The sequence below is a fragment of the Mesoplodon mirus genome, assembly GCF_964341445.2.
Source record: "Mesoplodon mirus genome assembly, chromosome: 18".
NCBI classification, from domain to species: domain Eukaryota; kingdom Metazoa; phylum Chordata; class Mammalia; order Artiodactyla; family Ziphiidae; genus Mesoplodon; species Mesoplodon mirus.
The window spans coordinates 15,809,764-15,826,598 of record NC_138994.1 but is presented as its reverse complement, the minus strand read 5'-3'; the positions used below and the strand labels follow the sequence as shown (position 1 = coordinate 15,826,598).

At 55.9% G+C, this 16,835-nt stretch overlaps 1 protein-coding gene across 2 annotated transcripts in view; it reads right to left on the bottom strand.

Moving 5' to 3' along the window:
- DNAH17 (dynein axonemal heavy chain 17) overlaps window positions 1-16,835 on the bottom strand; it is a gene marked incomplete at its 5' end in the record, with an annotated part of 111,651 nt that overhangs the window by 9,500 nt on the left and 85,316 nt on the right. For both annotated transcript variants that reach the window (XM_082602739.1, XM_082602740.1), the window contains 11 exons: window positions 751-942; window positions 3,947-4,174; window positions 5,988-6,115; window positions 6,913-7,061; window positions 10,070-10,263; window positions 10,838-10,960; window positions 12,591-12,761; window positions 12,972-13,112; window positions 13,746-13,910; window positions 14,499-14,703; window positions 16,184-16,306. In XM_082602739.1, the coding sequence (XP_082458865.1) occupies window positions 751-942; window positions 3,947-4,174; window positions 5,988-6,115; window positions 6,913-7,061; window positions 10,070-10,263; window positions 10,838-10,960; window positions 12,591-12,761; window positions 12,972-13,112; window positions 13,746-13,910; window positions 14,499-14,703; window positions 16,184-16,306 (1,819 nt within the window). The remainder of the gene's footprint in view (window positions 1-750; window positions 943-3,946; window positions 4,175-5,987; window positions 6,116-6,912; window positions 7,062-10,069; window positions 10,264-10,837; window positions 10,961-12,590; window positions 12,762-12,971; window positions 13,113-13,745; window positions 13,911-14,498; window positions 14,704-16,183; window positions 16,307-16,835) is intronic.

Here is a 16,835-nt window from a genome sequence, read left to right as displayed (position 1 = left end):
GGCCGCAGGAGCACGGAGGAGCCCTGGGCTTACGGGGTTCCCTTCTGCCTCCCCCTGGGGGTCACGGAGACGGGTCCTGTGCCAGCGCCACGCTTCACGTAAGATCCCAAGAGGAGCCAGTCAGGTGGGGAGAACGGCTGGCTCTCAGTTCCCGAGGGGGTGGCCACATCTAGAGGGGGGCTCACAGCGGGCTTCACCCCACCTGGGGCGCGAGTCTCCCTTCTGGGCCCGCAGACAGGCCCTCCCGGCCATGGAGCCGCCTCGCGGCAGCCCTCGCAACAGCTCGCACAGCACCGGACACACTGGTTTTAATTTTCAACACAAATGAAAGGAAGTGCTCTGTGTCTCCAGGGAGATTTTTTTTTTTTGGCCTTCCCTCTGAACCTGTGTTCTGTCGGCAAGGCCTGCAGCCCAGGCAGCCCTTTCGTGTCTTCTCTAGGCTCATGCTGTCCGGGGGGCTGGCCTTTCTGGGGGAGTCCCTGTTCGGGTGTAGGACTGGCAGGTCCCCAAAGATATTGACTCCCGTGGAGTCGGAAAAATTGCCAGACGGCTGAGAACTGCTGGAGGTGGTGGCCAGGGCCTGGGTGGTAATCATTATATCAGATTGCTGGGGTCACAGAAGAGTCGCACGTTTTCAGATTTTCTTTGGCCTATGAAACCTATTCAGTGTCTCTTAAAATGTGAGACAGAATAATTGAAAGGAAGGCAGGGCGGGAGGACCACCCAGCTGGTCTCCAGGTGGGCCCTTACCTTGGAGTTGGCCTCCAGGTAGTTGTAGAGCACGTTGATGGAGATGGTGAGGTCCCCATTGTTGAAGGGGTATGACCTGTTCCAGCCCTGGGCCCCAAACTTGCGCCTCTCGGCCACCACGGCGTGGAAGTAGCACAGAGAGAAGAGGATGCACTTGAACTCGATCTCCTTGGTGCACATCTCCAGTGTGTCCTGCAGGAGGGCAAGCACCCCGGGTCAGGCACGGTCTGCACAGGGCCGTCTTTGCCAGCTGCTTCGCTGGGGGTGCAGGTGGGGATGAGGGGTGGGGCCTAAGGCCATCGACTGCTCTGAGCCGGTTTCCCGAGTCTCTCCCGACCTGTAGAGTCGGGTGGAGGGCGCTTTCTTGTCCTTGCTTCCTGCAGAAATGCAGCTGTATCACTAAGTATTGGTTACAAGTCAAATTATTGATACATCTTCCTAAGAAAATATTCCCCAATATAATTCCCCCGCAATTATCAACGTTCCTCATCATCTGCAAGCCAGCAGTACCCCAAACGCGCCAAAAACGATCTGTAAAGGAGGAGGGGATGCTGAGCAAACCCTTTCTGAAAGCAGGTGGCCCCACGGAAAGGCCAGCCCAGCCCAAATTCTGAAGCCCAGTTCTCTCTGGTTTGTGCGACTTTAACGGGTTAGTCTTTGCTAAGTGAGTGCCTCTGAACACAGAGGCTTCTGGAAGTTAAGCTGGGCTCCTCTTCACCCACTCAGCCCTATGAGTGCCTCCCAGTGGCCGGGGGCAGCAGGCACGGCGGCCAGAAAGCTGGACCAGGGGACAGACACCTATCAAATGGTCATCGTCGGGAAAAGTGCCAGGAAAAAATGCACCAGGTGTAACAAGGGAGGGGCCCTGTCCTGATTCCATGGGAGCCCTGACACAGATGCCCGGCTGGGGTCCCCTCCAGCAAACATGGAAAGGGAGGGGCGCAGATGGGGGCTCCATCACCCCAACATCCCCCCCAGATCCTTTCTCAATGCCTGTCCTAGAGATGGCGCCGTCACCTGTCAGCTGTGGGCTCAGGAGACAGGCCTGGCTGGACCCTTCCAGACATCGGCCGTGAAAGGGTGCAGACTGAGACCGCCAACCAGAGGAAGGAACCCGCCAGGCCCGAGGCTGAGGGAAGGCCTGGCAGGTTCCATCTGCCTCCAGAGACTTCCCTCTGGTTGGACCGCTCATCACTGGACTCCTGGGCCTCTGGGCTCTGTGGTCACAGATGTGCCCGAGGATGGTCTGGGCGCGTCCCAGCCACTACTGCCTCTTCCTGTGAAACTCTGTGAAGGCAGTGGGCCCCCGAACTTGGGAGGGTCCCCTCAGGAAGCAAGAGGGCCCAGCTTTCCTCATGGCTTCCCTTCTGATCTTTGCAGACGCCTTAGGTGATGCACAAAGTTAGGGAGCCCTCGAGCACCTCAGCAAGCCCCAGCCACGTTTCCCCCCGCCTGTCCTCAGTCGGGCAGCCCCACCTCGCTTCTGCCTGACAGCGACTGCGCTTCCCGCTGACTCCAAGCAGCCAGAGCATCTCCCCAAAGCCCAGCAGCCCGTCCGCGTCCTCCCGGCCCCCATGTTCCCTGCCAGAGGCCCCAGCGGGCTCCACGCACCGTGGGGAGCTGCTCCCCGGGCTCAGAGGCTCTTGCATTTTCTGTTGCTTGCCCGTCGCGCATCAGCTGTCTCCACCTCGACACCCACCCCCCGGCCAAGCCTGGCTCGGGAGCCACTCTGCGGCCTGAAGCAGGCCCCAGACTCCTGCAAGTGGGGGACCAGCTCCCTGCCGACCTCGCCACCCTCCCCCACTCCATCACTGACTGATATTTTAGCAAAATATGATAGAAATGAAAAACGGATCACGTGCTTGGATTGACGGCGATGTCGAAATGCTACAGAACTCACCGCATGCCTCCTCTCCACCTCCGTACTGACTCAGGACAGACAGCAGCAAACAGCTCCGGGACCCCGCACTGGCCTGCAGCCCCCAGTGTGAGCTGCGTCGCCCTGGGGCTCCGTGCATGTCCCCACATGTTCATCACACCCTGTTCTCACCCCTGTGAACGTGTCCACGCCCCTCACCAGACTAGGCCAGTCCCCCGCGTAACGGATCTTGTTCATTGTCTGTTCCCTGAGCCTACCACGTCCTGGGCACACGAACATACTGTTTGAAGGAAGGACCCAGTCTGCACATCTGTTTTCCTGCTTTCCGTTCTCTGTGACTTTACACTCTGACCTTGGTGGGTCCTTTCAGCCCATAGGGAGAGGTTAGTGGATGACTCAGATATTGTCACATAAATTAAAGAAATCAGATATAGACGTTACACCACATTGGCACAATGTGCTCCGTACGTAGATCTTTGCTGGGTATTATCAGAGAATACGGGGTTCCTTCTTGAAAACGGTTTTAGACTCACTTGGGAGACCACATGCGTGCACCCAGAAAGTTCTAGTATAGAACAGATGAAGATCAGGTACCAAAAGAATGGACGCAGATGCTGGGGATTTGCGGAGGGGAGGGGGTGCCAGGGAAGGCTACACACTTGGCAGGTTGGGGGCTGGGAGGTCTGGATGGGGGAGGAGTCACATGAACAAAGGTCCAGGCGGACACAGCGTGGACAGGCAGGCCGAGGCCCCCCTACCCACCCTGCAGGGCCAGGCCGCCCGGCGTCCCTCCACAAGGCAGTGGGGCCTACTTGTCGAGGGAGGAAGACTGGGCCTGGGACCAGAGCACGGAGCCCTGTGCAGCGGGCACTACCGCCCTCCCGTCTGTCACCACCGCCCTCCAGCCGGGCGCTGCGGCCCCATCCCCTCCGCACCCGGCCTTCCCACAGCATCGCGTCTCATGGGGAGTGAGAGCAGCGGACTGGGCAGCACTGTGGCTCCAGCAAGGCTGAGTGACCCTCAGGGAACCACCTCGGGAGCTTGGCCCCTTCCTAAGGTGCTTGGACAAGCCGAGGACCCGGCCCGCACTTACCGGGGCTGACGTGCAGGTCATGAAACTGATGGACAATACACATTTCTGCTCTATGAAGCTGTGCGCCAGGCACTTTAGGTCATTTGCGTTTTGCACAGTCCTTCGGGGATCTGTTCATTTTGTGGCTCAAGGAGTGTGTGTGCGTTGGGGGTGGTGTGAGTGGGAGAGAACCGGCAGGCGCTGACGCTGGGCCAGGCACGGGACACGGGGGGAGGCCACGCTACCTGGGTGAAGAGGTCCAGGGCCTTGTGCAGGTTGGCGTACATGCCCGTGGGTGGCTCGTTGGTGATTTTGATGGCATTCTCCAGGATGCCCTGGGGGATGATGTGGGACTCGGGGCTGGGGGCTGGCTCGGCGCTGATGAACACGCGGTAGTCATCGTGGCTGCTGACACTGTACTGCTCCAGCTTCTTGTCCAGGGTGCTCAGCCACTGGGCCACCAGGTGGACGTTCTGCGGCCAAGACCAGGGCTTAGTGCCTGCACACTCCTCCCCACCCCGGGCTCACAGGGCAGGCCCCTCCCCAATGGCACCCGCACTCCCCACCCTGCTGTCCGCCCTTCCCAGGGCTCTGGCCATGCTTGATAATTTCACTGAGCAACTGAGCCCCCAGAGTTGAAGTTTGTTCTCAGTTCGTTCAGGACCTCCAGCCTTGTGGCGGGTCCTTCCCGCCCTCCACCGGCATAAGGGCTGAGATTATACGGTCCCCACCCCTCCTCTGAGAGGCTTCAGTAAAAAGAAATGACTTAGAGGGACTTCCCTGGTGATGCAATTGTTAAGAATCCGCCTGCCAGTACAGGGGACACGGGTTCAAGCCCTGGTCCAGGAAGATCCCACAGGCTGCCAAGCAACTAAGCCCGTGCACCACAACTACTGAGCCTGCGCTCTAGAGCCCGTGAGCCACAACTACTGAGCCCGCGAGCCACAACTACTGAGCCCATGTGCCACAACTGCTGAAGCCCACGTGCCCTAGAGCCTGTGCTCCACAACAAGAGAAGCCACCGCAATAAGAAGCCCGCGCATTGCAACGAAGAGTAGCCCTCGCTCGCCACAACTAGAGAAAGCCTGCACGCAGCAACAAAGACCCAACACAGCCAAAAATAATAAATAAATAAACAAATAAATTTATATAAAAAAAAAAGAAATGACTTGGAGAAAAGAGAACCCTCATGCACTGTTGGTGGGATTGTAAATTGGCACAGCCACTATGGAAAACAGTTTGGAGGCTCCTCACAAAATTAAAAATAGAACTACTGTGTCATCCAGTAATTCCAATTCTGGGTATTTATCCAAAGAAAATGAAAACACTGATTCCAAAAGATACGTGCACCCCTATGTTCATAGCAGCATTATTCACAATTGCCAAGATGTGGAAGCAACTTAAATGCCCATCAACAGGTGAGTGGGTAAAGAAGGTGCGGTGTATATACACAATGGAATACTAGCCATAAAAAAGAAACTTTGCCACCTGCGACAACATGGCCGGACCTAGAGAATATGATGCTAAGTGAAATAAGTCAGACAGAGAAAGACAAATACTGTATGATTTCACTTATATGTGGAATCTAAAAAGCAAAACACACAAACACAGCAAAACAGAGTCACAGATACAGAGCACAAACAGGTGGTTGCCAGAGGGGTGCGGGGAGGAGAGAAATAGGTGAGGGCAGTTAAGAGGTACAAACTTCCAGTTACAAAATAGAAGAGTCACAGGTATGAAATGTACAGTGTGGGGAATATGAGGTAATGTCTTTGGTGACAGATGGTAACTGGACTCGTCATGGCGATCATTTTGTAAAAGAAAATGAACAGAAAGAAATGACTTGAACCTGAGGTCCCCGCATGGGACCAGGCTAGGCCCTGTGGACTGAGGTCAGCCACGCCGTGGGTCTGCGGACGCCGAGGAGGCCCTGCAGTGGGACCAGCCGGGACCTGGCGGTGGTCGGTGGGGGGGTTGTGCTTGGAGGGGCTGCAGGACCGAGGGGGGGCAGTCGAGCCAACAAGGGGGAGGAGGGGATGTCTTTCTCACTCTGCTGAAGAATCCACACTTTCCGTGGTGATGCCTCACGCCACCTGCCAACCCAGGCAGGGCTGTGCTTGGTGTGGGCGCCTCCTGCCCCCTCCTTCAGGGGCTGTAGGATTCCCAGCCACACTTGTGAATGCGAATCCCATAACCTGCTTTCTTTCAGGCCTTCAGGCCAAGCCCCGCGGGCGCTGACGCTGGGAGCCCTCACCCAAGAGGCACGGGTGCCGCCCACCCCCGTACCTGCAGAATGACCCAGTGTCCCTTCTTCACAGCCAGGTCCAGGGCATTCTCCGCCACCACCTCTTGTCCCTGCCCCAGGGACACGTTATGGAGTTTCCCGTTGTCTATGGTAAATCCCAATTTTTTCCCTAAAGGAAAGGAAAACAGGAAAAGCATGGGGACGGCTGAATGACAAAAATGGAGCTTCTGTGATCCACAGCTGGGAATTCCACACCCTCCCCCTTTTAAAATTGTGGTAAAATACACATAACATCAAATGTACCACTTTAAAAGCCATCTTAAAGTGTACGATTTAGGGACATTTAATAATTCAGTGTCGTGCGACTGTTTATCTGGTTCCAGGACATTTTTATCACCCCAGAAGGAAACCCTGTACCCACTAAACAGTCATTCTGCATCCTGTTCCCGCCCCAGCCCCTGGCAACCACTAATCTGCTTTCTGCCTCTATGGATCCCCCAGTTCTGGACGTTTCAGATACAAGGAATCGTATACCGTGGAGCCTTTTGTGTCTGGCTTCCTGCCTTCGGCAGTGTTTTCTCGTTCCGTCCACGGTGTAGCCTGTGTCAGTGCTCCGTTCCCTTTTATGATTTACCACTTTGCCATCAGCCATTCATCAGCTGATGGACGTGTGGGTTGGATCTACCTTTTGGCCGTCATGAGGGGACCTGTTTGTTTGGACACCTGTTCTCGGCTCCGTTGGGAACGTCCCCAGGAGTGGAATTGCCGGGACATGTGGTGACTCGATGTGTGACTTAGGGAGGGACCACCTGCTCACATTCCCACCAGCGATGCACAGGCCCCGTCCCTCCACACCCTCCCGACACCTGTCACTTCCGTGTGTCTGATACCTGCCCTGCTAGTGGGTGTGAGGGGCCGTCTCACTGCGGTTTGGACTCGCTTCTGCCCAGACCCGGCCGCACTTACCCAGGGCCTCCACGTCCTTCAGGGGGTCAGCACCCGGGGAGAGGATGAAGAAGATGGGGGTGGAGGGGCTGCTCTCCTCGTAGGACTTGGAGAACTCAACGCTCCAGCCCTCCACGAACTTGCTGCCCATCTTCTCCTCCACAAAGTTCCTGAGGGGGACACACCTGGTCAGACCCGAGGCGAGGGACCGTTTTTCTGGGGGACTTTCTTAGGCAGAGAAGGGCCTCTAGCTGGAGAGTCGGTCTCTACAGGGGCCTCCTGCAGGCAGGGAGGGTGTGGAGGGGAGCGTGCGCGGTATTTGGCGGTGTTCGCGCTGGGCACCCTTTGCTCCCGTCCACCTGTGCACAGACAGGTGAGAGGCTCTCAGCCAGCTTTCAAAGGCGTGCAGGGTCAACCGGGAGGGAACCCGGGCTGCAAGGGTTCCAGGTGACCACATCTCAACGCTCCCAAGGAAGGGATGTTTCTAGTGGCTTCCTGTTTCCCACACACTTCCTATCTGCTCTCCAGACCAGGGCAGCAACAAGCAACAGAGCCTAGATCGGCCTCTGCATCCTGAGGATCTCCCCCGACGGGGGCTCTGAGGAGGAAGGACGCGTGCATTACAGTCGCTTTGGTGAGCTCCATGGACCGCAAAACATGGATCATCAGGAAAGTCACAGAAAAAACCCAAACTTCTCTTTACATAAGCACCCCTCTGTTCCAAGCCCCAAACTCTATCTTGACCCTGATAAGGCTGGGGTCAGGCGAGGCCCCTCTCAGGGTGACCTTGGGATCTCAGCTCTCTGCCCCTCTCCCTTGACCACAGGTGGCTGAGCTCACTGTATCTGAATGAACCACAGGAGCTAAACTTATGTCCGGTGCGGCCTTTGACAGAAGGCCGACGGCAGCCTCCCTGGGAGCGAACGCACTTATTCCCAAGGAGTCGGCGATCTGAGCGCTCTGAGCATCGTGAAGACCCGTGGGTGGACCTGTTCACATAGAAGCTTCCCTCTGAGTCAACGGGGAGTCTGCGGGCAGTTGCCAGGCGGGCCTTCCCACTCCTGTGAGAGTGATACCTGTCATTCGCTCCCGGGTCTGGCCTTTGCTGGCTTCTGTACAGACCCCTGAGCCAGCGCTGACCACAGCCGGTGGGAGGGCTCCTGCGCAAGGCCCCTGGTTGTGCTTGATTCTGGCCTTTGGAATTGACCCGGAACGTCAGTGCTAGAGTCCTTGCCCGGGAAGGAATTCTAGAAGGTACAGGTCCTGCCTGGGGCAGGAATGTCACGAGCTCCTTGCTGCTCCTGACGTGGCCAGGCCATGTGGTCATTCTCTGTGGCTGAAGTGATGATGCAGAATAGAGGGCGCCTGGTTCCGGTCGGGCTCCGCTGCTCCTGGCGCTGTGTCCTGGGCACAGGGGTGCTGGAGCCGCCCCCAGCGGCTTGCACGCTGGCAGGTGCTACAGACCCGGGCTGCTGTTCTGGGGAGCCCGTTGCCAGCACCCCGCCCCGCCATGGGCGAGTTACCCTCCCTGGGCCTGTGGACCCAGAGGAGGGGAGGTGCCCGGCTCGAGAGGTTGGCGGAGGGCGGAGTGAACCCGGGGTCTGGGGGGGGGAAGGCTCTGAGCGCGCCTGGCACCCACGCTCTTGACGACTGTGTGTTATTACTATTCGCTGTGGACTTGGAGTTGAACTTCCTTGCTCTTCAGCTCCACTGCCCTGTTTGATTCGGGAGATGAGTCTGCTTTCCTCGCAAACACTGCAGAGCATGACTTGGGTTTGCCTGGCGTTTGCGGTCACCCACGTGGTCCTGATGCGTTTTCTGCCGTGGTGACTCGGGTGGCTCTCAAGGGTGCTCTGGGGGCCTTGGGGCTGGACACCCACACGTGCTCAGCTCACCCGCAGGCGGTGTCCCCCTGGATGCTCAGTGCCCTTCGCCTGGCCTTCCCCACACTGTCCATGTCCGACCTTCCCGGATGACTTCCTGCTTTCTCCCTGGACCAGCTCAACTCTCCCTTGTGACGTGATTTCTTGCTTCAGTCCGCCCGCTCCCCTCCTGCACCCAGAACCCCTCGTGGTCCCTTTCCTCTTCAGTCCCGAGAAAACAAAGCAAAACAGAAACACATGTCTGTAAACAACCAGTGGGTGTGAGTCAGGCCTCTGCTTTGTTAGAGGGGAATTCTATTATGGACGTGGGCGTCTTTTGGGAAATCTGGTGGCTTTCAGGCCACGAGGACAAACGGAGAACCAAGACGCCCCTCTGAGGACGGGGCCTGTTTCATTCCCTCCCTCCCCCATGACGCCATGGCCTGCCCAGGCCGGCCGTGCAGATGTTACAGCTGTTGATATTCCTGAAGTCTTTCTGTGCTTTGGGGAGTGAAAGGAACGGGTGCTGAAACCCGATGGTTAAGTTTCCAGTCCTGGAGGCGTTTCAGATCCAGAGAGATTGTTCACGAAAGCAGAATGGTTCTCTTTGCGAACAAGCCATAAAAATAAAAGATTTACTCTAAATCCAGCCACTGAGGCCATGAACGTCCTCGGATGCTGATGGCTCTGCCACTGTTTTCTCCCCACAGCATCCTTAAAGGACCCTGCGTGGTCGTGGCCTCGGAGGTCATTAGTGCCTGGGATTTTTTTAAAAAATATTTTATTTATTTATTTATTTATGGCTGCATTGGGTCTTTGTTGCCACGTGCGGGCTTTCTCTGGTTGTGGCGAGCGGTGGCCTCTCTTGTTGCGGAGCACGGGCTCTAGGCGTGCAGGCTTCAGTAGTTGTGGCACGTGGGCTCAGTAGTTGTGGCTCATGGACTCTAGAGTGCAGGCTCAGTAGTTGTGGTGCACGGGCTTAGTTGCTCCGCAGCATGTGGGATCTTCCCGGACCAGGGCTCGAACCCGTGTCCCCTGTACTGGCAGCACGCCCAGGCTTTTTTAAAATCTTGGTGGCCAACCCGGGGAGTTTTATCTTCCCGTCGCTTATCTTGGGGTGCCTCTCCTCGGCCAGGGTCAGGGGAGGCAGGGGTTCCTGTTGGCCACCTTCAGAGACCCCAGAGCTACTAGAACTCAGAACGGGAATTGGTGGGTGGGATGGGATCCCATCCACTATGTGGCCGAGGCTCGCACTCCCCAGCCCTGAGGCCCAGGCCCAGTCTGGAGCGGGGGTGGGGTGGGGTGGGGGCACTCACTTGATGGCGTAGGTCATGCGGTCGGGCCGCACGCACCTCATCATGCACAGCTTCTGCAGCGCCGTTTTGTTCTTCCACTCCTTGGGGAAGATCTCCTTTTCAGGGGCTTCCGACTCCACGAGCTTCTTCCACCGTTTGGCGGATCCCTCGATGTCGCTGTCCAGGTTCTTGAACTCATCCATCTCCGAGAGGGCCTGGGGGCAGACGGCCTTTCAGCTCTCCCCCATCCCAGTGGGCGCCTTCCCCGCGGGCTCCGGGAAAAGCATGACCATAGGGCCTGTCGCTCAAACGATGAGCTGCTGGGGATGAATGGCTGGGACGAGGGAGGAATCTGATTAGGGATGTGACTCCTGGCTGCTTCTCCGGGGGCTCTGGAACAGGGGCCCTGCTCATCCCAGGGGGCCGCCTTCCTCTGATCTTTCTGAACTGACACAGTGAGGGCCCCAGGATTCTGAGGAATAGCCTTGACACTTTGCATTTTCCTGGAAGTGAGGGGAAGCGGCGGAGGGGCGACCCCTGGACCCACCCTGGGGCCCATCGCGGCTCAGCTTGCCGCCTGCAGGGACGTGATGATGAAGTTGCTGCGCTCCAGTAGGACAGCACAGTCCCCGTGAGCTGGCAGGCAGCCCATCAGTGCCTGGTCCCACCTCTGAGGCCTCCTCGTTCTACTGAATGTTATGGCCGGGAGCACCCTGTAAACGTGTCCGGGGCGAGCAGGAAAGGCCGCGAGGTGGGGAGAGAACACAGTGTTCAAGTCTGAAGGCCAACCTTGATGCCGCCCCACCCCTGATGCGGCAGGAAGTCCACGGGTGACATGACCCCGGCCTTGAACGGGAACCGCAGAAGGAAATCCAGCTCCACCGGGTTCAGCTCTTTCTTCATGGACAAGACCTGAGGGGCCGTGGGGCTCGCTTAGATGTTGCCCTACAACAGGGGCTCGTACCCCTTGCCTGCAGGGTAAGCACTGCCCTGCCCCCTTTGGGGTCAGCCCAAAGCTTGGTCAGCACCTTGTTTGTTTTTAAATTGCGGTACAATACGCACAGCATAAAAATGTACCATTTTAACCCTATTACAGTCTGAAATCCAGTGGCATTTAGTGCGTTCACACTGTTGTACAACCATCACCACTGTCCAGGTGCAGAGCTTTTTCATCACCCCAGAGGCAAAGCCCCTACCCTTCAGCAGTCCCACCCTCAGGCAACCATCAGTCTACTCTCTGTCTCTACAGATTTGCCTGTTCTGGACATTTCCAGTAAATGGAATCATACAACATGAGGCCTTTTGCATCTGAGCGTGTTTTCAAGGTTCATCCATGTTGTAGCGTGTGTCAGGGCTTCATTCTTTTTATGGACGAATAATGGGCCAGTGTATGGCGAGACCACATCTTGTTTACCCATCAGTCCATTGTTGGACGTTTGGGTTGTTTTTGCCGTTTGGCTGTTGTGAATAATGCTGCCATGAATGTTTATATGCATGTATTTGTTTGAACACATGTTTGCAATTCTTTTGGGTATATACGTTTTCTGGTCACATTCGAAGTCACCTTGCCACTTGTGCGCACAAGCTCTCTGGGCTTCTAGCAGGCCCTGTCTTGGTCACTGAAGTGGCTTGTTGGGCCACTGGCCCAGCCCCTCATCTCAGATGGACGGCGGGGGAGCCGGGGCCGCAGTCACTGTAACCTCCCCAGCCAGGAGCTCACACAGCTGCTTTCTCAGATTCCACAGAGAGTTTCCCCTGAGTCAGGGTCTCTCTCTTTTTTTTTACCTTAGTAAAATAAAAAGTTCTTTGGGCCTGAAAAGAATACATTCTACTCTGGAAAATTAGGGGGAGCATCAAGGAAACTTATCTTGATGTGCTCTTAGCAGGGAGAGAAACAGTGAACCCGTTACTCAGAGATTCACATGGAAAAGTAACCTCCTTAACCTGGACCCCTAATTCCAAGTTGGAGTTTGGATGGAAAGCTGGGTTGACATCGATGCCCAAGCTAGCTATGAAATCCGTGTTCCCAGTAACACTTATAACATGGTGCAAACAAAGTGGCGGAGAGGCTGTTTAATCAATTTAGTGGAACCAGAATCTTTAAATATTTCAGCAGGTCTGTAAAAACAGGGGGGATGTTTACTCATTAGTACCTTTCTTTCCCATCCACAGCGGGCTAACCGCTAAGGCGGGACTGTCGGCTCGACATGACTTCAAGGGACTAGAATGACGTCTCTCTTTAACTGACCTCCCCTTCAATGGCTCCCATTGGGACACCTTTCCTGGTACCAGCTCAAGAGCCCAGGTGTGTTCCTCATATTGTTAAAAATGCAGGTTTGGATCCACTGGGTCTGAGCCGGAGCCTGAGAATCTGCATTTCCAACAACCCCCCCACCACACACACACACACACTCTCTCTCTCTCTCTCTCTCTCTCTCTCTCTCTCTCTCTCTCTCTCTCCCCCAGCACCCCACCTCACCCCACGGGGCTCCGGTGCTGTGGGTCCAAGGACCACACATGGGGCATCGAGGCCAGATGTTACCTGAAATGCCACCTGTGCGAGGAAGATGAGTCTGTCTCGCTCGAAGAGCCCACGGGCCGTGTACATGTACACGGAGTAGGTGATCTCGTCCGTCAGGTTGGTCACACGCTGTTTGACCTTGTCGGCGGGGGCGGTCTTCTGGATGGCCTTCTCGAACACCACGTTGAAGGCCTGGTCGGGGGTGGGGGGCGGTCACCGAATGCAGTGGGCTTTTGCGGGTGGGCTGCGAGGCTGCTCCATGCTGCCCATGCGGGCTCTGGGGCACCGCTCGGACCCGGGTGCTGGTGCTGATCAGACCTGGTGCCCTGGGTCCCACCCCCCAAGCCCACCTGCAGCCTGGGCCCCCGTGGCCCCAGACCCCGGGCCCGGATGCAGCCGCACCTTGAGCGAGAACTGGTAGATGGGGTTGATCTTGTTGAGGTCGTTCAGGATGAAGTACAGCAGGGACGCCCTCTCCGCAGCCGGCCGATAGTTCTCTCTTGCCTCGTTGATTTTAACTTCTGTGATTTTTGCCTCTTGCACCTCAAAACAAACAATCAAAAAATGGGCAGAAGACCTATGTAGACATTTCTCCAAAGAAGACATACAGATGGCCAACAGGCACATGAAAAGCCGCTCAACATCACTAATAATTAGAGAAATGCAAAGCAAAACCACAGTGAGATATCACCTCATACCAGTCAGAATGGCCTTCATTAAAAAGTCTACAAATAACAAATGCTGGAGAGGGCGTGGAGAAAAGGGAACCCTCCTACACTGTTGGTGGGAATGTTAAGTTGGTGGTTGCAGCCACTATGGAGAACAGTATGGAGGTTCCTCAGAAAACTAAAAATAGAACTACCGTCTAATTCAGCAATCCCACTCCTGGGCATATATCCAGACAAAACTATAATTCAAAAAGATACGTGCACCCCTATGTTCGTGGCAGCACTATTCACAATAGCCAAGACATGGAAATAACTTAAATGTCCATCTACAGATGAATGGATGAAGATGTGCCTGGCGGGCATCCATGCCCCTTGACCCTGCCCCAGGCCCCCAGGGGCCCCCATGTGGCTACGGCTTCTCTTCTCAGTGACCATCTGCCCAGCTCCCATGCCCCCTGTGTGCTCCGGCTGGGAGTGCAAGGGGGTAGCCCCCAAGATGGTCTTTTACCTTTTCCTCAATCTCGCTGGCCGTGTGTTTGGTGGTCTCCAGATTCTCAACTAAGGCTGTGTCTCCCAGAAAGTTCCCCGATGCGGCCGACAGACGGGCCAGCAGAGAATCTTCCAGCTCTTTCAAAACAATCTTAAATTCATTCTGAGACTTGGTGAGGTTCGCCTGCAGGAGGGGCAGAGACCCAGGAAGGGAAATCAGTCACTGGCACGGCCTGGTCCCCCAGCTGGGGGGCTGGGGGGGCTCAGGGCCAAGGCCCCGGGACTTGGAACGGGAGGAACACGGCAAGCCTGGAGGAAAGGGGCCGGAGTGGAGGCCCCCAAGCAGTGCGGGGTAGGGGGCCTGCGCCTGGGCCTTGCAGCTGCTTGTCATGGGCAGCTGTGCAGCAAGGACGTGGGGACCATGGGACATGAGTGGGGCCCGGGACCCCTGTGAGCCCATGTGTATGGCTCAGCCAACCAAGGAAGGGCCTGGTACACAGGGGCCGGCGGCAAAGACATTCTCGTGGGGCAGGAGTTCAGTGCTTTAGGGCAGCCCGGGCACTGCTGTGACTCCTGTTCTTTCAGTGAAGCCATCACTTGATTTAGAAGTAGATGCGGGAGGCAGCGGGGAGGAGGAGTGACCCATTCTGTCGTACCAAACACACTCAGTGTGACAAGCAGGGCACCTTCAAAGCTGCCAGACGCCTGGGTCCCGGTGGTCTGCCCCCTGCTGTCCTGAGCTGCCTGCCCTGCTTCTCCTGTCTCCACATACCTTCAGCTGCTCCAGATCTGGGCGCTCTTTGGCCACCACGGTGGCCAAGAGCTGGTCCTCGAGCCCGTCCCTGGTGACCAGGAAGTTGATCAGGGTGCACTGGGCCTGCATCTCGGGCTTGTAGTGGGGGTTGAAGTGCTTGGTGTGCAGGATCAAGCGGAAGTTGGGGTGGAACTCCACCTCTTTGTCGCCGATCTTAATGAACCTGGCGGTCGGCGGAGGGAGAAGTTAGGAGGGCTGCCGGCGACCAAGGGGTGGCAGCACAGACAGACCGCCTTTCCCGCCAGCCCGGGAGGAAGGTCCAGACTTCTCAACGAAATGTTTCACTATAAAGCTGCTTAGAATAAAGGTCTTCCAGAAGCCATCGGCACAATTTTCCACTTAACCGGGAAGTATTTCCCCTCTAAATGCACGAAATCACTTGGCATATTGTGCTGGGGTTTACCCTGATTAATAAATAATCTGAAACTTGGAAAAAAAAAACAACCACAACCATCCCTCTCTGGACTGTGACCGGCCCTTCTAGAAAATGCACCTGCTCTCTCTCTGGCCGGTTTGTTCTGATGTTTTAGGAGCATTTACTTGACCCTGGCTGAACATCTTATTCATCTGGAAGCCTCTGCAGAAACACTCTGGCCTGGGCTCCACCCCAAAGCCATTAACATTAGAAAGATACTGACACCCCAATTCAGAACACCGGGACATCCCTGGAGCTCCCCAGGTGAATCTGATGAGAGGCCAGGGTGGGAACCCGGGTCGGCTCACCCACTCGGGGGGTCGCTTCTCTCCGGCTCCCCACTCTGCTCTCCCCTTTCTGGCCGAGCTTACATTTTGGGGGGCCTCTAACTTCAGCCCTGGGTATCACTACTCACGCCAGGCCCTTCTCAGAGTCTAGGACATCAGCACATTTATGTCACCTCTGTTCTGGGCTTCCGCCTGCACCCCGGCATTTATAGGTGGCTCAGATCAACTCCGACCTTTACATTTTTTAAGTTGATTTAATTTTTTATATTAGAAAAGCAATACAGGGAATTCCCTGGTGGTCCAGTGTTTAGGACTCTGTACTCTCACTGCCAAGGGCCCGGGTTGTTCGTTCCCTGGTCGGGGAACTAAAATCCCATAAGCCACACAGTGCAGCCAAAGAAAAAACAGTAATACAAGCTCAATGCATCAATAAATGAACGGGTAAACAAAATGTGGCAGATCCACACAATGGAATATTATTCAGCCGTAAGAAAGAATGAAGTATGGATACTCGCTACAGCTCAGATGAACCTGGAAAAGATACTCAGTGAAAGAAGCCAGGCACCAATGTCCTAAATGCCACTGAACCGGTCACTTTTGGTTAATTTTATGTTATGTGAATCTCACCTGAATAGAAAGAAATAGACTCAAGATTTACAAAGTGCATGGAGATAGGAAAAAAAAGATGACAATTAAGGATCGCGACCTGCAGGCAGTCGCTAATAAACTGTTGGTGTAGGTCTTCCTTCCTAATTGGAATGTGGTCCCAAAGTTGCCAGTCTCTCCCCTGGGAGCTGGGAGTCCCTTCGCGCATTTTGCTGAAGCCCCTCCTGCCTCCCAGGAAAGGAAATGCCCCGCCCTTTCTCTCAGTCCAGAGGCCAGACCTCACCACTGAGGACGACCATGTGGGTGAACCCACGGAGGTGGATGCTGCCACTCACTTTCCCTTTTTGATTGTGTTCCTGCCCAGCAGAGGGTCCAGAACCGGGTCCACGGTCTCGCCAATGTTCTCGATGAGCAAGGTGTCCCCTTCTGAGATGGCCTGCTCGATGATATCCAGGTAGCTGTGGGCACAGCACAGGGGCCGTGAATGCCCTGGGGCCCGGTGACGGCGCAATTGCCTGCCCCAGAGGGACCGAGAGAGGTGACCAAGGGGCCAAGAGCTCATTCCTCTCCCAAACGCCTCCTTCCCGAGAGGAGCTCAGGGCTTCTGCATCAATCACCCCCAGGCTCCCCATGCAGCTGTGTCATGACCATTGCTTCTCATCTATGACGATGAGAGATGGGAAGATGACTGCCCGCAGCCTCCCAGCTGGCAAATGACCAGGCAGGACCAACGCAAGCAGGAGTCGAGGCCAGTGCTGTCCCCCAGCAGGAGCGGCAGGGAACAGGGGAGAGAGGAGCCCCGAGTGTAATTCTTTACTGCCAGTGCTGTTGCCCAGGGCCAAGTACTAAAAAAATCCACTTGTGGGTCAGTGTTTGTTTTCAAAGACCCATCCATCCATTTAGCAAGTATGAAAGGCCCCAGGTGGACTTCCCAGCACCGTGGCCTGACCGGTCGCCACCTCTGGAGCCCCTACCCCACCCGCCACG